The 20,584-nt window shown below is 37.8% G+C and overlaps 1 protein-coding gene across 1 annotated transcript in view; it reads right to left on the bottom strand.

Moving 5' to 3' along the window:
- LAMA2 (laminin subunit alpha 2) overlaps positions 1 to 20,584 on the bottom strand; it is a 380,546-nt gene that overhangs the window by 169,504 nt on the left and 190,458 nt on the right. Inside the window, exons 13-14 of the mRNA XM_050709562.1 lie at positions 4,961 to 5,062; positions 4,240 to 4,451 (exon numbers count right to left, since the gene is read on the bottom strand). Of these exons, the coding sequence (XP_050565519.1) occupies positions 4,240 to 4,451; positions 4,961 to 5,062 (314 nt within the window). The remainder of the gene's footprint in view (positions 1 to 4,239; positions 4,452 to 4,960; positions 5,063 to 20,584) is intronic.

Here is a 20,584-nt window from a genome sequence, read left to right as displayed (position 1 = left end):
TTGAATCTAACCTGTTAATAATAGAACCTCTGTAAAAGGCTCTTGAAACTATTTTGAGAGAATAATGCCTGTTCCTATCCAGATCTTCAGTAAGATCTCTCTCACTTTTCAGTATTTCTCCTTCACTCCATTGCTGCATGCTTATTTTTCAATTGTCCTGGTGAGCTTTCCTTACAATAAGTTAACACATCTCTAGGATATTAGATATCAATGGTGATTTTAAAAGAAAAAAAAACACTAATAATTTAAGGAGAAAAATATGTAAATGAAGAACCAAACAGCCAGTAAAAGGCCAAGTTTTACCTGTCCTTTGAACTACAGCTACTAGTCCCTCTCAGCTAAGTAACGGATCTTGGAACAAAGAGAAGCATTTACACACAGAAACAATCCAACCAGTATTATCCCACATTTGTATTCACTGAATTGTTCCAATTTTCATTAGGTTCTGCTATTCACTAAATGGGATTTTAATGTGTTCAACAGCTTTTAGCATTAACAGTTACTCATTGAAGAAAGCTGCAGTGATTTTTTTTTCTCCCATTTTGATGTTGCAATTTCGATTTCTCGATGCCATTCTGCATTCATTAAAATACATAATGCTGGCAGTAATGGGGCACTAGATCCTGGAGATGCATGAACAATTTGAGATTCGACATCAAGACCAAATATTTAAGCTGACTGTTACTGTCAGCAGGCAACCGTTGACTTCTAAAAACAAACAAGATTAAAAGGGAAGGGGACGTTCCAGGCGGTATCAGCATAGTTTACTGTCTGCTATGCCAGGCATCTGAATCACATTAGCTACATAAGGCACATGAAGTACTGACCCAATCATTGCTCATTTGTCTTGAAGCCAATTCTGTATATGAAGGTAAACCCTCTGCCTTTCCTTCCCTCTTGCTGCTTGCATCTAGCACCAATTCTACACACAGCTGCAAACAACCCATTGTCTTTGGGACCACTTCCACCATAATTCCCAATGGCCATCAGAACATCTACAATATTTAACATTATTGGCCACTTTGCATATTAAACCTAAAGAAACAGTGCTACTAAGCTTTCTTTGAAGCACAAACTAACAATATTACATTAAACAACACAATACAAGAGATCTATCTTTTCCTGGCCTGTTGCTTCTACCACAGATGGACTCAATTGCAACAGTTTGGAAAATCTGTCAAGTTTGAGCAGGATTTCTCAATTTAAATCCAGAAACTGTAATCACGTTCAAATTGATTGCTACATTTCTGTGTTCACATTTTTTATCCTACTTGATCATTTAAATGAAAGCCTGCCCATTTGAGGAAGCTGCCTAATTATGCCATAGAATGATAACAACATTCTAAGCTTAAAATGACCCACAAAATGTTCTCTAAACATGTTGAAGTCTAACTCACCACTACTGCACTAATATTGTTTAATAACTATTTGAAAATGCTACTATTTAGCTAATGTTTTTAGTGTGTTAAACTAAACAAGGATGAAAAGGATAATCTTTAAGTTAAAGCTCTTGCTAACTTGAGAAAACCCCATTGAATTCTCAGTTTTGTTCCTACAGAACTGCAAGAAAGTTGCTTAGTCTTACGGTGACTCCATTCTGGTACAGAATTATAACAGCAGTGCTTATTCTAAGTACAGATTATAACAACACCCTCGGAAATCCTTACAGATATATGGATGCTTCATTATACATTTTGAAAACTTTCAGTATGTAAATGAACAGGTTGCTAAATAAAGCAATCTCAAATTAGTATATTGCATAGTTCTGCTGATGATTTGAGGAGGAAATTGTCATCCCTGAAGGATCTAACAACCCTGTAATATTTCTGTCTCTCTGCCAGACCTTCTTTATCCTCTCAGAGGAATATCCATCTGTCCACCAGACATACCTGTTTAAAAAAAAAAAAAAGGGAAAAAAACTGTTCATATCATCTTATCTACTGAAGTTTAGTTCTACCTTATTTCTTTGGCAAAAATGTCTTCCTTTGAAGCCCATCAACAGTAGTCATTAATGAGCCTAAAATATCGCAAAGAATTTTCTCTTCATAGAGTCTGGACAGTAATCCCAAAGCCTGCAGTACTAAGGCGACAGAATAGTGAGAAAACAGTTGTTTTTCATGATCTTAGAGTTATCAGCATATCTTTTTGCCTAGTATGTTTTAGCATGAGTTAAAATCAAACAGACAATAAAGAAATCAGTGCTGGGACATACCCTGAAGATCAGTAATATGCCTACAAAAACAAATCCTAAATTGTGCTGGATGACAGTAGGTGCTGTTGATGCTATATTATGTGACTTAGAGCATGCACTGTTCTACGGTTTAACTCCTCCCAGTAAATCCCACCCTGATTGGATTCCTCCAGTGAAATCAAAGGTGAAAAATCCAATTCATTTCATTGTGACTAGAATTTCATGCCCTATCTTTTGTCCCACTTAACTGCAATGAACACACCCTGAGAGCAATCAATAAAATGTGTTTAGAGCAAACTGTTTTCAGAATCTTCTGGTTATGCTGATGGTAATCAATGTAATACAGTTACCATTGCATTCTTCTCTGATAAAAAAAACCATCGGACTGGGGACTGCTAGAGATTATCAATAATGTAAAACCACTTCTAATAAACAAGGTACTCAAAATTCTTCTTCAGTACTTTCTCCAACCCCTTTTTAAATCATTGTCTTTAAGGGACCAGCATTCCTAACCGTAATGTCACTACATCTAGAAGATCGTCGCCACTAACCTGCAAAGCATAAATTATATGTAAGTCCTGGAGCTCATCATATGAAGAATATTTCCAAGACATGCTTTTGGAAGGTTACCTATAACACATTCCAAAGGCTGAGTATGAACCTGTTCGACTGTCCTTGAACACCAGGGTGGGAAAGTTCTGCGATATGGATACAAGGCAAGAGTTTGGGCTGATGACCAAATGAGCAAATTAGGAATCAGTTTGGCTCAAATTCAAGATACCCATGATTCACAAATTTATTTACAGAGATGTAATGCACAATAATAAACCACAGAAAGAGAAGGAGATTCGAAGAAACGTATTCTTTTTGCAGTGAAAAAAATATACGCTGACAAAGTTCAAATCAGAAAACTGCGTGCTGTTAAGAAAAACTGTCTTTCAGTTTAGGTTGTATTTTAATTACCTAAGTATTGAAACGATTGTTGGATTGCTTAAGAAATTTCACAGTAGCAAAAATGGTAAGTATACTTTCAACAAATAATCACTAAAGTGCTATGAACTCCCTCCATTCCAAATTGGCTCACACCACTGAATCAAGTGATGTCTATATTAGAGAACATTTCAGGTTTCATGACTTGTGAGTAGAAAGCCACTATGTAATCAATTCTGTTGCACATAATAAATAAATAAATAAATAAATAAATAAACACCCACTGCCACCACCACCAACAACAAAAAAAACCACCCACAACCATTCAACCATTATTTATGCCACTTAGCTATTAATGTATAGATAAGAGTGCAATTACACAGTATCATGACAGAGGCTGTTTTTTAGTCTACCTGGAGAATTTGCTTGTGCACTTGTGAGAACTTTAAATGTAATATGAGCTTTATAGATTCAACCATGCTGTAGCCACTAAGATAGAACTGCGTCATCTCATATAACATCTTTCATTTTATCAAAGGGCTCAGAAGAGTTCATGTGAAATCATGGTTCTAAGCAGTCCAAGCAGCAATCTGACATAAACAAAGGGAAAGACTTTGGGATTAGTCAGTTCTGTGTGTGGTACTCGTTAAAAAGGAGAAAACTCCCCTCTAGCTGTTTTGTCAGTTTAGAGACTTGGAATATTCTCTGGTTCACTGTTAATGTGGCACTGTATGTTCATTAAATTGGGAAAACAAAATATAAGCAATATATAATTTCTTAACTGAACATGTCATCACTGCATTATATAATTTACCATATATATGGGAATTACAGTTTTCACAAAATAATCATATTTATGGAACTGTCTGTCATTCATGTCTTAACAGTCCATCTGATTTCATTCTTTTGCTAGACTTATTCTTCCTGTTGCCTCCTCGCCTCCTCCCTATCCAAAATGAAAAAAAAAATAATATCTGCTTGAACATGTAAATAAATGTTATTAATTTCATGATAATAAATTAAAGGCTGTTTTAAATTACATCAACTTGGTTCTCTGAAGAGAGGAAACGTGTTTTGAGAAGCTGCCTGTAACAAATTGACACGTTTCCCACATTTACCTGTAGATGGCATTCATCCCATAGCTGTATGTGGCTCTTATGAGGATCCTCTTCACGTTTGCAAGGATAGTCATGAACTCCCTCCTGCTGACTGGCACATCAGTGCCATGCACAAAGAAAGATTCTGGTTTCAGCACAATTTCTTCAGTGTGCACTTCAGAAGGCTGCAGGTGAATCCCCTCTTTTGGAGTGCTGATTCTCAAGTCACGTCCCTAGACAGAGCCATAAGAGAGAGATTTACATACGAAAAAAAATGTTAGAAAAAAATCTCTATTACTGCAGCCAGCTGGGGTACAGGATTTATCAAACAATATATTTTAAAAGAATAATAAATATTGGGAATAATATTCATCTTTCATAAACTGAAATGGGCTTGCCTGATAAAGTAGAAAGTCAATGCAAATTCATACAACCCTGAGCAGCACAGAACAGGTGTGCTGAAAGAATAGGAAAGGATTAACTCAGCCAACCACAAAGGATATTGTTTTATAAGCTATTGCAATATTGTTGGATGGTCCTTTAGATGAAGGAGATTTTAGTTCTCTGAACCACGATGATTTTCTGATACTAAAAATTAGCTGAAGATACGTGCACCCTACAGTTTTGTGTTCTCAACCAGGCTTCACATTGAACATCTGAAGAAGCAGTCAATTTTCTTCCTTTTTTTAAATTTATTTTTATTTTTATTTTTTTTTGGTGGCTGAAAATATAATCACTTTACCTCTATGATGACATCAGATTGGACCATCAATTGAGCTCTCTCTTCTTGTTTTGTGAAGTCATAGGAGACTGTAAATTTCAGAAGTCCTCCAGCAGCTGTCACCTGTGGAGAAAAAAAAAAAAAAAAAAAGACAGGAAAAATGCAATTAAGTAAATTTTAAAAGGTTTTAACCGTTCAGGGGCAATTTCCTCCGGTGACAGCATTTCCAGGAAATAGACATTTAGTGTTGCAAAACCGTATGCAGATACCTGGGGATTACAGTCCTATGGACCATTCCCTTCTTGTTCAAGTGTCTAGAAATCATGCTCAGTCAGTTTTCATCTGTGCCTACTGAAGGCTGTAAATTCCCCAGACACACAGACTAACAAAGTAATCAGAAACAGCCCTGAAATCTATGCAAATTTCCACTTGATACTGACATTAGTTTTTCAGTGCAATTCAGCTATATGGTTCTCATTTAGGCTGAGGCGCTACATCAGCAACCTGAGCAACCTTAAAAAGATTCAATAACTTCAATATTGTTGTTGGGCTAAACTACCAAAAAAAGAAAAAAAGACGGGTGATGTTTTTCTTAGAATGAACTGCAACCTAAAAGAAAGTAAGAATTTTCCCTAATGGAGTCAGATAAATTTACTTAAAAAGAATGTTCCAGTCCTTCCTTTCAGTTTGATTCAGCTTTCAGAGCAAGAGGCCATTAACCAGACTATTTCAAGTCATACCAATGTTTTTTTTCCTATGTTCTTTAGCACCAAAAGCCAGGGCATTGACACTATAGCTTTGCCATGAAAAATTGAAAAATGTAAATCGGTTTTAGGATGCAAATCAAAAACTGCAGACTGGAATGACAGTGTTCAGTACAAAACCAGGCTTTTTTGTTTATTGTTTGGAAATAGTATAAGTAAATCAGAGGTTGCAAGAACTATGTTTTGCTTTTTAAATGCATCTGTCTCATACTTCAGTGCAATGTCAGCCTCCTCTCAGAGACTATTAAAATCACAGGGATCCTTCTGCCCTTCCAGGGCATACTGCTGACCACAAAGCAAACTCATGAGGCTTCTGTGAAGAGCATAATCTGATTATTCCCAAGGACATACTGTGCTGTCTCTTGTTCATCATACTAGATGGCTGGCACACAGTAACAGAAAGCAGTGAAAGTCATCAACTTAGTAATGTGTTATATTGTGACATTTCTAACTTAAGGAGAAAATATATATATATATGTCCCAGTATTTAAGGAATGGAAATCAACTAATTTTGAATTTTCCATTAAGGCAGAGAAATCCATGAACTGCATCCAAGGCTGTAAAACCAGCTTAAAATCAGAAAATTCACTCTAATTCATAATCCAAAAGCAGGATGTTTATCTGCATAATATCCAAACCCGTTAGGACTAAGCAGCTACATTCTGCCTTCAGAATGACACTCCTTAGACACAACTTTTACAGCATTTTTTGGTTTGCCTGTGGTCAAGGCATAAAAACTGGTTTATAGCTCTAAAAGGATGGTAGAAAAATTATTTGAAATACTGCAAGAAGTATTTGGAATTGCTTTTGATGTTAGACAAACATTTTAATAGAATACCTTTTTGCAGAATTTTATCACTTCTGTTTCAAGTTCAGACTAACTACAAGAATTCAAGAAAGTGAAAAATACAAGGAATGAAACATAGTCTGGTTTCAGGAAACCTACAAGAATATGTACCAAGACAGATTTACTTTTTCCCAACTACATAACCGTCACCTTATTAACTGAAAAATACAACACGGATTTGCTAGGTTGAAGAGTGGAGCGGAGGGTAGTGGAGGGTAGGGGAGGGTAGGGGAGGGGAGGGGACGGGAGGAGAGGAGAGGAGAGGAGAGGAGAGGAGAGGAGAGGAGAGGAGAGGAGAGGAGAGGAGAGGAGAGGAGAGGAGAGGAGAGGAGAGGAGAGGAGAGGAGAGGAGAGGAGAGGAGAGGAGAGGAGAGGAGAGGAGAGACTGTGGTTTATAATAAATGCAGACAGAAAACAGTCAACAATATAAACATTGGGCAAAAACTGCTAGAAAGGGGTAGACAAATAGACAATAGTTTAGAGAAAGCAAGAACTTAGAAAATATGACCAATAGGAAATGCTAGATGAAAGGTGTTTGACCTGTCTGGAAAAGAAAAAGCTAAGAAAGTATAGGAAAACAGTATACCAGAATGTAAAAGACTGGAAAAATAAAATGGCCTTTTACAAACGTGTCAGAGATACTCTAGGTATGACACCTAGTAGCTGGAATATGACTGGGAAGTCTCTTGAGGTCTCTGCTAGCCCTAGCAGTCTGAATTTCACAGCTTAAACTGACAGGATTTGCATAACACAAATAGGATCATACAGTAAAGTCAAGGTCCCAAAATGGCACTTAAAGAAGAGAGTTTCTGGTAGTTCAGAACATATATTTACCTTATGTACTGTACAATACCAAGGTGGATAAGAAAAAAACCTAACTTACACAAAGCAGAAAACACTGCCTTCTGAAATTGTTTATAAGGGTCATTTCCTTCCTCTGTGTATTTGAAATACAAGGTTGTCCAAAGAAGGTCAACAAAGCTGGTGAAGGGCCTGGAACACAAGTCTTATGAGGAGCAGCTGAGGGAGCTGAAGTTGTTTAGCTCAGGGGAGACCTTATCGCTGTCTACAATTACCTTAAAGGAGGCTATAGCGGGATGGGTGTTGGTCTCTCCTCCCAAGCACCAAGTGATAAGACGAGAGGAAATGGCTTTAAGTTGTGCCACGGGACGTTTAGGTTAAATATTAGGAAAAAATTCTTCTGTGAAATGGTTGTGAGGCATTGGAACGAGCTGCCCAGGGAAGTGGTTGAGTTGCCATCCCTGGAAGTATTCCAAAAATGTGTAGATGTGGTGCCCAGTGACATGGTTTAATAGTGGACTTGGCAGTGCTAGGTTAAATGTTGGAATAGATGATCTTTGAGGTCTTCTCCAACTTAATTGATTCTATGATTCAGTCACAGGCTAAAGTCAGATGTCAATCCACATGCTCCATAAACAGTTATGTTTCATCTAGTGCAAAAATACTTTTCACTGATTTGACTACAAAGGCAATATGGAAATTGAAGCACCTGTGAGATCACTTCATTTTCATGGGAGACTGTTGTTCTCTGTATCACCTGACAATTCTGAGTTCTGCCTCGAGGACGGTCATCTGAGGCCATATCAATACCAAAGAGAACACAGCATAAAACTTTGCCTTGCTGGTGACAAAGGCATGTATTGTTGAAACCAGAATAGCTGACTAAAGATGTTAAGGAAGTTCCACAGAATTTCCTTTGTCACTCCAACCTGTTTGTACATGTATATATCAAATATTTCTCCCAGCTCAGTAGGCAGAATCTATGTGTTTAAGGAGCGTTGCAAACTCCTCAAGAAATACAAATACAGGAGAGAGAAATCACAGTTATCTTAATTCTAATCCATCAAGTTTCTGGTAGATATTTTATTTATTTATTTGTTTGTTTATTTTTTTATTTTTTTTTTCAGTTAACTGTACATGTACGTTTGCTTTATATGCTCTTAAAGAATACAACCAGAGAGCAGAGAAGACTGGGTATGATATTCTGATAGCTGCATTCTGGGCCAGCCAAAACGCTCTGAAGAAGGAGAGAAGGCTCCTCTCCTGGGAACAAATGCTCATGTTCAACAGGAAGAAAGTTGGAGGGCAGGAAGAAGCACCCTACTACCTTGTGTGAACAACGCATTGATGTTATGCCTGTCACAATAAAATCACTTTTAAATGCATCAGAGTCTTAATGAGTTAGACATCCAAACCTTTTCCTCAGTACCAAAGGTTGTGAGATCACTTTTATTATTTTTTTTTCTGAGAAACATTTTATTTTTAAATACTGATGTTATAAAAACTGCCACAAAGATTATCAGAGGACCAGAGCACCTCTCCTATGAAAACAGGCTGAGGGAGTTAGGGTTGTTCAGCATGGAGAAGAGAAGGCTCCGGGAAGACCTTATAGCGACCTTCCAGTACATAAAGGTGGCCTACAGGAGTGCTGGAAAAGGACCCTTTTTCAGGGAGTGTAGTGACAGGGAAAGGTGTAATGGTTGTAAACTAAAAAATGATAGATTTAGGTGGGATAGAAGGAATAAATTCTTCACTATGAGGGTTGTGAGGCACTGGTAACAGGTTGCCCAGAGAAGCTGTGGATGCCCCATCCCTGGAAGTGTTCAAAGCCAGGCTGGATGGGGCTTTGGGCAACCTGGTCTAGTGGGAGGTGTCCCTGCCCATGACAGGGGGTTGGAACTGGGTGGTCTTTAAGGTCCCTTCCAACCCAAACCATTCTATGATGCTCTCCTGTAGTCAAACAGCCTTGTTTAATAAAAGGTATTTAGGCTCGCCAGATTCAAATGATAAAGAATGGTGCAACTACAACTAAATAACTAACTACAAAGAATAGAGCATTAACTAAGATAATCTGGCTAGCTAGATGGAAAACAAACAAACAAACAAACACCATTTTCAGAGGAACTACAAAGGACCCGTATAAAATATGCAACTGACATATATGGAAACTACATTCAAGTTTCATCAGATGATGACACTGAAAGAAAAAATGGGTTTCCCTCAGAAAGGGAAGAAGGAAAAAATATTCCACGATATAAGAATGGAATTAGATATCTAAAAGAACACAACCTCTTAAAATCCCTACTGGTTGTATATCTCAAAGAGACCAAAAGTACCATCGCTACTAGTCTGCAGTGCCTGTTGTTTTGAGGATATATATAACTGGAATTATATCCAGTTTTTAAGTAGGAAACTATTAAAATTCCATCTTCAAACAGACTGCAGAACTTGACACTGACACTAGAGGAGATGCATTCCAGGACACCATTGAGGCAATATCAGACCGTGAACATTACATTCAAAACATCAGAAAGTTTTAACATCCAGTGAAACACCAATGGAGGACTTTCAAATCATCTCAGTTCATATTTATAGTTAAAAAATAATGTAAAGACATAAAATACATTTCAGAAATGAATAAATTATTACACGGTAAGTGTATTATTGAAATAACATGCATGCACCTTGCTCATATGTTCAGTAGTTAAATTTGTATTTAGCTCAGAGAGGCTTTGATCTCTGGCCTAATCCAAGGGAACGTGAAGCCTTCAAAACCAAACATAGATTACTGCATTAAACTAGATTTAGACCAGTACTCACACAACACCAGACTTCAGAAATGAATGAAATAAAAGACACCAGCAAATATCAAGAAGTTGGACAATCTTTTCCATCTTTACTGTTAATGTTCCCATCAGAAATATAGTCACTGACACTTCCTACCAGAGAGACAAGCGTTACATGGAGAGTTAATATTTTTATTAGACCAATATAGCTGTAATACAGCTATAGAAAGGTGACATGCTTTTGGAAACACAAACTCTGCTTACTATTATATTATTGTCTAGATATACATTAGGACTATACCAAGTGAAGAAGTGTTACCAGAAAAGAAAAAAAAAAAAGAGAGAAAAAAAAAAGAAAAAAAGGTTTGCAAACATGAATGGGCAGAACATTTCAGGTGGAGAATGCTAAAACACATACAACTGAATACAAAACCAAGGAGACTCACAGCAAGCTGCTGATAGTAAATCATGGTTCTAAGAGGTGATATTTTTTTATTCTAGAAAATCTACTCAAAGCAGACAAAAAAAAATGTTTTCTGATGTACCAATGAATGTTCTTTTGCTTGCTGTCCTGGTTATGAGAAACTACACACAGGTTCAGTTTTATTGTGGCTCTGTGATATTTCTGGTGGCAATATCTACCACTAGATGCAGTGCTTGAAGGTAATGAAATCACATTACATACAGTTTAACATTCCCTGCTAGCCTTCTTGGATTTCCATGCTATACAGCAGCAATAAAATGTTGAAGTTTATTTGGACTCTTTCACCTTCACAAACTCTCTAGGTACACATTTATTTTATGACACAGATTTCAGCAAATATAGAGATATTTGCCGCCCAAACATCAGGTCTAACTACATGAAGGAAAGAAGGTTGCTCCCAGTTTATTTTTTGTAGCCAATTTAGTACAAAACTGATTGGCACCTGTGTAGTTATGATATGATTTGACAAGGTGGTGAACTAACAATTTACCATCTTAACAGATGGCTCTGTGTATACGTGTTCTTCTAAGCAGCCCACTAACTGCAGCAGGGAATGGTCAAAAGGCTGCTTTTCCTAACTTAATTCACTTATGTTTAAAGGAATATTCCATTGTTAATCCATCTCTCATCTAGATTATTATCTTCTTTAGGAACAAGTCTTGGCTGCAAATTTATGATTTTTAATTGGGGTTTGTTGATCTGGTTTTCATGCTGGTTGTAGAGTGAGGGAAGGCAGCGACTAGAAAGGAGTTCCAACAGAATCACCACCAAGAAAACATCAAACTTTTATTCATTTAGTAATAGCTCTCAGTAAAGATTGCATGTTTTAGTTCTACTCAAGTTCCAATTAGAGATTAAATAGACTCTCCTCTCTTAGACAGACTTGAATTTATATAGGATATAAAGGCTCTTCTGAGCCGTCAGAAATATTCTGAGCCTTTAGTAATATTTCAGATAAAAAAGGGAGCAGAATAATCATGTTCCATTTGAATGACAGTACAGTTCTGGCTAGCTTAAAAAAAAGAAAAGCCACTTTTCTTTTTTTCATGGTGAACTTAAATTTTTGCACTGAAAGAATGGGCTCTTTCCCCCAGTTCTCTCTGGGGAGTTACTGTAACACCTACTGCATGAAATATGACAGCTAGTCCAAAATCATACAGTTTCAATGCTTAAGTATACTCAAAATTCTTCTATATAAATTGTATAAATTGATGCTACATTCTAGTTAAATTCATTTATTCAGAATACTGCCTTAGAAAAATTAACTGAACAAGGAAGAAATAAGCTTACATAAAGTAACCTGACTGCTATATTGCTTGGTTCAGTGGCTTTCCATAAGTGTTTTTCTACCACACTGAACCATTCAAAGGGGAAACCAAGCATTTCAAGCCATTCACTGCCACCTCCAATTTCTTGAAACAGACTACTGATAACAAAGACACACTCTTACAATAAAAGAAGATTTTCAACTTATTCTCTTCTGGAATCCTATCAAAAATGTTATGATATAGCCTCTTTTTTTTTTTTCTATTTCCTTTGTTTGTCACAGAATGGTTAAGGTTGGAAGGGACCTCTGGAGGTCACCGGGTCCAACACCCTTGCTCAATCAGGGCCACCCAGAGCAGGGTGTCCAGGACCATGTCCAGGCAGCTTTTGAAGATCTCCAAGGAAGAGACTCCACAGCTTCTCGGGGCAACCTTTGCCAGTGCACATTACCCACACAGTAAAGAAGTGCTTCCTGATGTTTAGACAGTACCTCCTGTGTTCCATACACTTTGTGCCCATTGCCTCTTGTCCTGGTACAGGGCACCACTGAAAAGAGCATGGCTCTGTCTTCATTGCATCATTCCTTCAGGTATCTACACACATTGGTTAGAGTCCCTCTCAGCCACCTCTTCTCCAGGTTGAACAGGCCCAGCTCTCTCATAGGATAGGTGCTCCAGTTTCTTAATTATCTTGGTAGCCTTCCATTGGACTTTTTCTAGTATGTCTAGATCTCTCTTGTAATGAAGGACCCAGAACTGGACACAGTACTCCAGGTTTGGTTTCATCAATGCCAAGTAAAGGGGGAAGGATCACGTCCCTTGCTCTGCTGATGAAACTTTGCGTAATGCAACCAAGAATGCCATTAGCTTTCTTAGCAGCAAGGACACATTGCTGACTCATGTTCAACTTGCAGTCCACCAGGACTCCTAAGTCCTTCTCTGCAGAGCTGCTTTCCAGCTGGGTGGCTCCCTGCGTGTACTGGTGATTGAGACTGTTCTTGCCCAGGTGCAGGACTTTGCACTTCCTTGTTGAATTTCATGAGACTTTTGTCAGACCACCTCTCCAGCCTCTTAAGGTCCCTCCGGTTGTCTGCTCGGCCCTCTGTTGAGCCAGCCACTCCCCACAGTTTCATGTCATCCGTGTATTTATTGAGGGTGCACTCTATCCCATCATCCAGATTGTTAATTAAGTTAAACAAGACCCTGGGGTACTCCACTTGTTACAGGCCTCCAGGTAGGCTTTTCTCTACTGATCAGTACCCTCTGGGTCCAGCCGTTCAGCCAGTTTTGGATCCACCTCATCTAGCCCATATCTCAACAGCTTCTCTGTGAGGATCCTACAGGGGACAATGACAAAGGCCTTGTCGAAGTCCAGGAAGACAATATTCACTGCTCCCCCCTCATCTATCAGATTGGTGATTTCATTATAGAATCTTATCAAGTTGGTCAGACATGACTTCCCCTTGGTGAATCATTTCTGACCACTCCTGATGATTTTCTTCTCCTTCATGTGTATGAAAATGTTTTCCAGAATTAGCTGCTCCCTCACCTTCCCAGGGATCGAGGTACGGCTAACCGGCCTATAGTTCCCCAGGTCCCCCTTCCTGGTCTTCTTGAAGCTGGGAGCGTGTAGTGGGTTTACATGTCAAGGTTTTGGTAGCAGAGGGCTGCAGGTGTGGCCTCTGTGAGAAGAATCCAGAAGCTGCCCCATGTTAGATAAGGGCCAGTTTCAGGTGGCTCCAAAGGGACCAGCCGCTTGCCAGAGCCAAGCCAGTGAGTAACATTGGTTGGGCCTCTGTGAAGGCAGATTTAAGAAAGAAAAAAAAACTGCTTCACAACATCAGCTAGGAGAGGGAGGACTGAGAAACAGCCTTGAAGACAACAAGGTCAGTGCAAAAGAAGGGCAGGAGATCCTCCAGGTGACAGAGCAGCAGTTCCCCTGCGGCCTGTGGAGAGGCCCCTGGTGGAGCAGGCTGTCCCCCTGCAGCCCATGGGTCCCACATGGAGCAGATCTCCACGCTGCAGCCCGTGGAGGAGCCCCCGGTGGAGCAGGTGGATATGGCCTGGAGGAGGCTGTGGCCCATGGAAAGCCCCCGCAGGAGCAGGCCCCGGGCCAGAGCTGCAGCCCGTGGAGAGGAGACCACGCAGGAGCAGGGGGGCTGGGGGAAGTTCTTCCATTCAGTAAATCTGAATATTAGGCATTGGAATGGGTTGCCCAGAGAAGTGGTGGAGTCACCGTCCCTGGGGGTGTTTAAGGAAAGGTTGGATCTGGTTCTTAGGGACATGGTTTAGTGGGTGACATTGGTAGTAGAGTAATGTTTGGACCAGATGATCTCTAAGGTCTTTTCCAACCTTCATGATTCTATGATTCTATTTTAAAGATTCCCAGCAATGAAAATAGAAGGACCATCAAATATGTGGCTTTTTTTTTTTTTCCCCTAAGTGAAAGGTTGCTGATTAAGAGACAAATAACATCTATCCACAGAGCAAGTACAACTGACGACAGACAGGTAGCAACCAAATTCTGCGAAATCGTATTTCATATGTATCTTGACCATGTCCCTTCAGTATATTTTATATCAATATTCGAGCAGTTCTGATCCTTTCTAGAACATATCAGTATCAGCTATAGCAAATTCTTTCTATATACTGCATCTGATCAAGTCCCTGTACTCTATCAGACAAATACCATGCATTCAGATTCAAAAACAACTGAAACATACATAGATATAGAACATCAAAAGGGAAAGGCAGTATATTACAATAAGTATCTCCTCAATCATCCCTTGCAAGTATCCCTTACTTTTGCTAGAATACTAATATATCAAGTATAATCAGAAAATCTAAAGCTTTTTGATTTAATGGTACTCTTGCACTTTGCTTCTTGCTCTAGAATGAGCATTGCACACTTTTTGTAAAGTGGTTGATGACTCCTGCCATCCTGAGAATAACAATCTCATGCTTATTTCCAGGCCCTTCATATTTTGAATAGTTTGTCACATGCAAAGTAGCTCAATTAAAATCACACACAATTATTTAATTCAATGTATCAGCTATAATGATAGTAATAATAATGGTAATAGCAATAATAACAGTAGTAATAATAATAATAATAGTTTCAGTGGAAAATATTAAGGAATTCAATAAGAAGCCTCTTATTTGTGGTTTTTCTAAATTGTACCTATAAACTCAGCCCAGTCTCACTTTTACTGAGATTATTAGCATTACCATGTAATAACCCTGGTTCCCTTACTCCTTAGATGAACGAGATTGTATTATTTGGAAGAAAAGAAAAAATAGACATCTAAATAATATTAAACAATTCATTTTGTTTAGTACAGAATATCAAAACATTCAGTGATATCATGCAACTCTGAAAGGAAAATTCAAATAAATCTCAGTTCCTAAGGAAGACTAAGGAAGACTGCAGGATAGCAGCTCTCCTGTGAGCCCTATGCTGCCACTTCTACTTGTACCGAATAGTTGCTCTTTCTGAAATTAGCACTGAAAAAAATGATGGAACCACAAATGATGGACTGGTTTAAAAAAATGTACTATCAGATTATATACAGTTTCCTGAAATGCGCTTATGAATACAGGCATTTGCCCTATGAATTCTCAAATCTTTACCATCATTCCCAGCTGTCATTTCCTGTCCCTGGAGAAGGGAAACAGAACAGACTGGCCAACCATTCCTGAAGTCTAAAATCCATTTTGCCAATAATAAGAGTCCACGCTACTCTTTGCTCTGCAAGAGTTCATGGGTACAGGGAGTGACACTTAAAAAGAATAAAATAAATTAAAAATTCAGAGCAGAGAACTGGATTTGGATTTAAAACAGCTGTCAGGGCAGGAATGCTGAGAGCTCTTGAGAGCTTCCCTAAGTCAGGTGACGGTGCCTTCACAAAATTTGGAATATATGGTTATTTTGCTATGGTTACTTAACCATAGTAATCATGGTATATAACCTTAGTACGGTTACTTACTTTCTTCCTCCTTTGCTTCACAAATGACCAAATTCTAAATGTCCTTCAATGATTGATACTTTCCAATCACTATATTGAGGATTCAAAAATATACAGTAAGGTATATATCCTTCCAGTAGTGATGTGGTAACTATAATTCATGCACATTTACTGCCCGTGCTATTACCATGGTGGCAATACTCAGTCTTTGGAAGTCTCCCAATTCAGCAAAAATATGCCTGAAGCTGTGACACTGCAGTGTAATATCCCAGACACCAATCATAAAGGGCTATTTTTTTTTTAAATGTAAAGACTACTTCATTAAAATTGAAAACATTTTGCCCTGTCTGAATATGAATACAGTTAAGCTGCAGAGAAAAAAAAATCAATCAAACAAACAAAAAACTAAACCACACACCAGCAGTTTTACAACAGCTACTGTAATCTTCATAAGCACTAATTTAGCAGGGGCACAGTGGTTTAAAGGTATAGGGATGGACAAAATTCCTGCTTATTCTTTTAATGTGTAGATGTTTCAGACTACTAGTGATAACAAAATCAAGCTTACAATTTGATCAACTCTGAGACATGTTTCTAAATAACATATCCTCATCAAATGTTTCTAAATAAAAACTGTTTACTGCTGGTCTTGTAGCTGTCAACAGCCTCATAACTGAAAGTAATTCTTAATTTTACTGATTAAATGTTCATCTCCCAGTTTCATGGTCTTTGCTTCCAAAGGGACAAACCGTAATTACAGTAGACACATCCATAAATGCCTTCCTGTAATACTAAAATGAAATACTAACAAGAACATTTATGTCAATGCTCAATTCCAATGAGACGCAAGGACCGACCCTTACCCTCCCATCTCTGGCTGTACTCCTTCATGAATATTTTAACAAGAACAAGAATTTGCATAATTTTGCAAAACTAAAGAAAGCGCATATTTCTATGGCAACAAAATCCCAGCATTCAAGGATTATTAAAAACAAAAATGCAGGAGTATAAAACAAGAGCAACTGTTCAAATCCAAATTAAAAGCTGCCCTCAGTAAAAATATTTCCTTAGTCTTGCTATTGCATTTAGGGGTAATCAATATTTGCATCCAATATGGTTGAGGACTTTCCACTGCATGATGATCTTAAAATCCAAACCCATGAATGCTTCCCAAAATATTAACTTGCTACTGAAAAAGATTAAACTACATAAATAGCAACAAGGAATATTTAAATACTACTTCTTTGTTAGTACAATTCACTGTTAGACTCTAAGTATTCTTGGTCTTAAGCTTTCTTTTCTTTCTGTGGTTCTAAAGCTCTAAGGAAAATAGCTCAGGAATGTTATTCTAAACTCGACCACAACAGAAAATGAAAAACCCCTTAATTTCTAGCCAGCTTACTTACCAAAAGTAATTTTCCTACCTCCCTCTACTTAACTGTTTTGCAACATTATAAGGACAATATTGTACCACAATGATGGCTGCACAAGTAATTCAAAGCAATGTATGACATAACTAGCACTTTGGGGTACTTTAGGAAATTGAAACATATCATAATGTTTCAAGCATGAGTTGTGCAACTGCAGTATATGTTTTGCAAAATTATTCTGACAGAAGGGATATACTATTTTTAATAACTGTCAGCGTTTTTAACTTTTAAAGTGGGAGATTTTGAATGAAATGGCATGTAAATATGTCAATATTTTGAAGAAAATTCTTTCCTTTCTAACAAAGATGTGGGGATCTGCAAAGCCCAATTCTCTGCTCTTCAGAGGTGGTTTATCATTTGATATAATAAACACAACAATAAAACATTCTTATTTAGAATTTCACTGCATATCATGGAGACCTCTAAGGATCACAAATCAAAATAAAAGCAGTAAAAATAAACAGTTGAGTATTAAACAAAGATATAGATCTGGATAAACACGTCTCTGTGCACTATAATTCACTGACCCTAATCATAAAAGAAAAAAACAAAAAAGAAAACACCTCCATGTATTTCGATTTGATTTTTTGAGGCAGGGGAAAACAAAGCAGTGAATCAGAACTCCTGTGATTTTTCCTGAATATGTTCTATTTTCAGTCAGAATAAACCATGTTTTGAATTACTTTGCCTCTGGAGCCAAAGCTTTCTCATGATTAAATTCATTGCCACTTTCCTGGCTTGTTAGTTTTGCAGACTTTCTTCCACTAAGCTTATTCATGACAAACTATCATTTTAAAATATTTGAAAAATATCTATGTTTTGTTTTAGAGCAAGAAATTTGTGTCTCATGATAGTTGAACCTGGACAGGCTTGAGAGTTGGACCTGTGCGAACCTCATGAAGTTCAACGAGGCCAAGTGTAAGGTCCTACACCTGGGCCGGGGCAATCCCAAGCATAAATACAGGCTGGGTGCAAAATGGATTGAGAGTGGCCCTCCTGAGGAGAAGGACCTGGGGGTGTTGGTTGATGAGACGCTCAACATGAGCCAGCAAGGTGTGCCAGCAGCCCAGAAAGCCAACCATGTCCTGGGATGCGCCAAAAGAAGAGTGGCCAGCAGGTTGAGGGAGGTGATTCTCCCCTCTGCTCTGGTCTAGTGAGATCACACCTGCAGCACTGCGTCCAGCTCTGAGGCCCCAGTACAAGAAGGACATGAAAGAAATAGAATGATTCCAGAGGAGCGCCATGAAGATGATCAAGGGGCTGGGTTTTTTTGATCCTGGATAAGAGAAGGCTCTGGGGAGAACTTACAGTGACCTTCCAGTACTTAAAGGGGGCCTACAGGAAAGCTCAGGAGGGACTCTTTGTCAGGGAGTGTGGTGGCAGAACAAGGAGTAATGGCTGTAAACTAGAATAGAGTAGATTTAGATGGGATATAAGGAAGAAATTCTTCACTCAGAGGGTGGTGAGGCCCTGGCACAGGTTGCCCAGAGAAGCTGTGGATGCCCCATCCCTGGAGGTGTTCAAAGCCAGGCTGGATGGGGCTTTGAGCAACCTGGTCTGGTGGGAGGTGTCCCTGCCTGTGGCAGTGGGGTTGGAACTGGGTGGTCTTTAAGGTCCTTTCCAACTAAATCATTCTATAAGTCTATGAAATCTTAATGCATGCTAATTAATAATAACTAATATATATATAAAGTATTACATGAAAACTGTGAATTTTAATACTGTTTTACTCTAGGAGGAAATATTTCTTTGAACAGTGCAGACAGCATTTCATTACTAAACAGGCTTTAAAACAAAATTGAAAAAATATTCAGTGTAGTTAGAATCTGTCATTCATTATTTATTTCATTCAACAAAGTAATTGTACACTTGTTATCACCATCACGGTAATCCACAGATGATTCTATCCTGAGGCAATGCATTCATATATACTAACACTGCATTGACACAATGTTTTCTATACACATATACTATATATATAATGCATATACACACAGAGAAAACAAATATTGATGTACACTCATTTTTGGAAACAACAAAATGGTGTTATTAAAAAATCTAAGAAAAAACATTTGTTTAAAAAAAAAATCTTAAGGAAAAGGTCCTCTCTGAAAATCTTTGCAGGTAAAATTTATTTTTTTCTAAAATTTCAAAGTATTTCTATTTCTTATATAACATCTTCTATGAAGAAAACTATTTATTCTTAGAAGTCTGGAGGGAGGGTGAGCAATCAAGCTAATAAGACTGGAGAGAGAATAGAAAGACAGTAGACAAGTGAATTGATGCCTAAATGTGAGAAAGGAGAGATGGCATAGCTTTATGAGACCTCCAGAAGAGTATTTGTTCTTTCAACTTCAGTTTGCCTTAATAGGAGCTGACAAAAAATAAATCCTTTAGTCATTGTAAGCTCTATGAACTTTTCGCATTCATGTGCATTATTTTTAACATTACTTTAGTTATGTTCTTATTTCCTTAAAGAAGGAAAAACGTAACAAATGTCTGTTATCCCTAAATTACCCTGATCAGAAAATTTACATTATTTTACAAGAAGACAATACAGGTTGCCACTTCTTTCCAGTTTCTACAAGTGCAGTACCTTCCATTTACAGAACTGAAGCAACTTCTTTTCGAATAATTTTAATTTATGTACTGTCTTACATTGGAGAGAAAAAAAAAAAAAACAAACTTATTTTTGTGAGTTACCCTTGCTGTAAAGGCAGAATGATGGAGAAAATTTTCTTTGAATGAATTAATGACTGTCCATAAAAAGGACAAATACACTGCCCACTGGTTAAGTATGCTGAAAGAATCAACATCATTCTTATATTGACATAAGCTCCACAGAATTCATACACCAAGTCTCAGTCGAAGTATTCATCAAAAAAACACTATAATTCTATGAGGTATGTTAATTCCATTAGGTATGTTAACATAGAGAGTGTGATTAATATAACATGAATTTTAATTCACGCAGGTAGGGAAAACTCCTGCTGAGATTAAATGTTCTCAGGCCTGTTGATTTCCTACACTTAATGATGTGGATATTTTGCAAATACTCTTACAGAAGGTGCTATGTGGATTTAAGTGACAGTCACATATTTCAACAAAAGCATCCTATTCTCTTCACAAATTCTCCTTACAAAATGTCAGATCTTTCTTTTCCTTTGGCTACAGAATACATTGCACAACAAATTGAGCATGAAAACTATGTGATAACATTGTCCTATATACACTCACTCTATTTTAATCTTCTGAAAATATCAGGGGCATCTAAAAAGTAATACAACCCTCACAGCTTAGATG

The sequence above is a fragment of the Cygnus atratus genome, chromosome 3, assembly GCF_013377495.2.
Source record: "Cygnus atratus isolate AKBS03 ecotype Queensland, Australia chromosome 3, CAtr_DNAZoo_HiC_assembly, whole genome shotgun sequence".
NCBI lineage: Eukaryota > Metazoa > Chordata > Aves > Anseriformes > Anatidae > Cygnus > Cygnus atratus.
The sequence above is the reverse complement of the archived record's forward strand: the minus strand, read 5'-3'. Positions and strand labels throughout refer to the sequence as shown.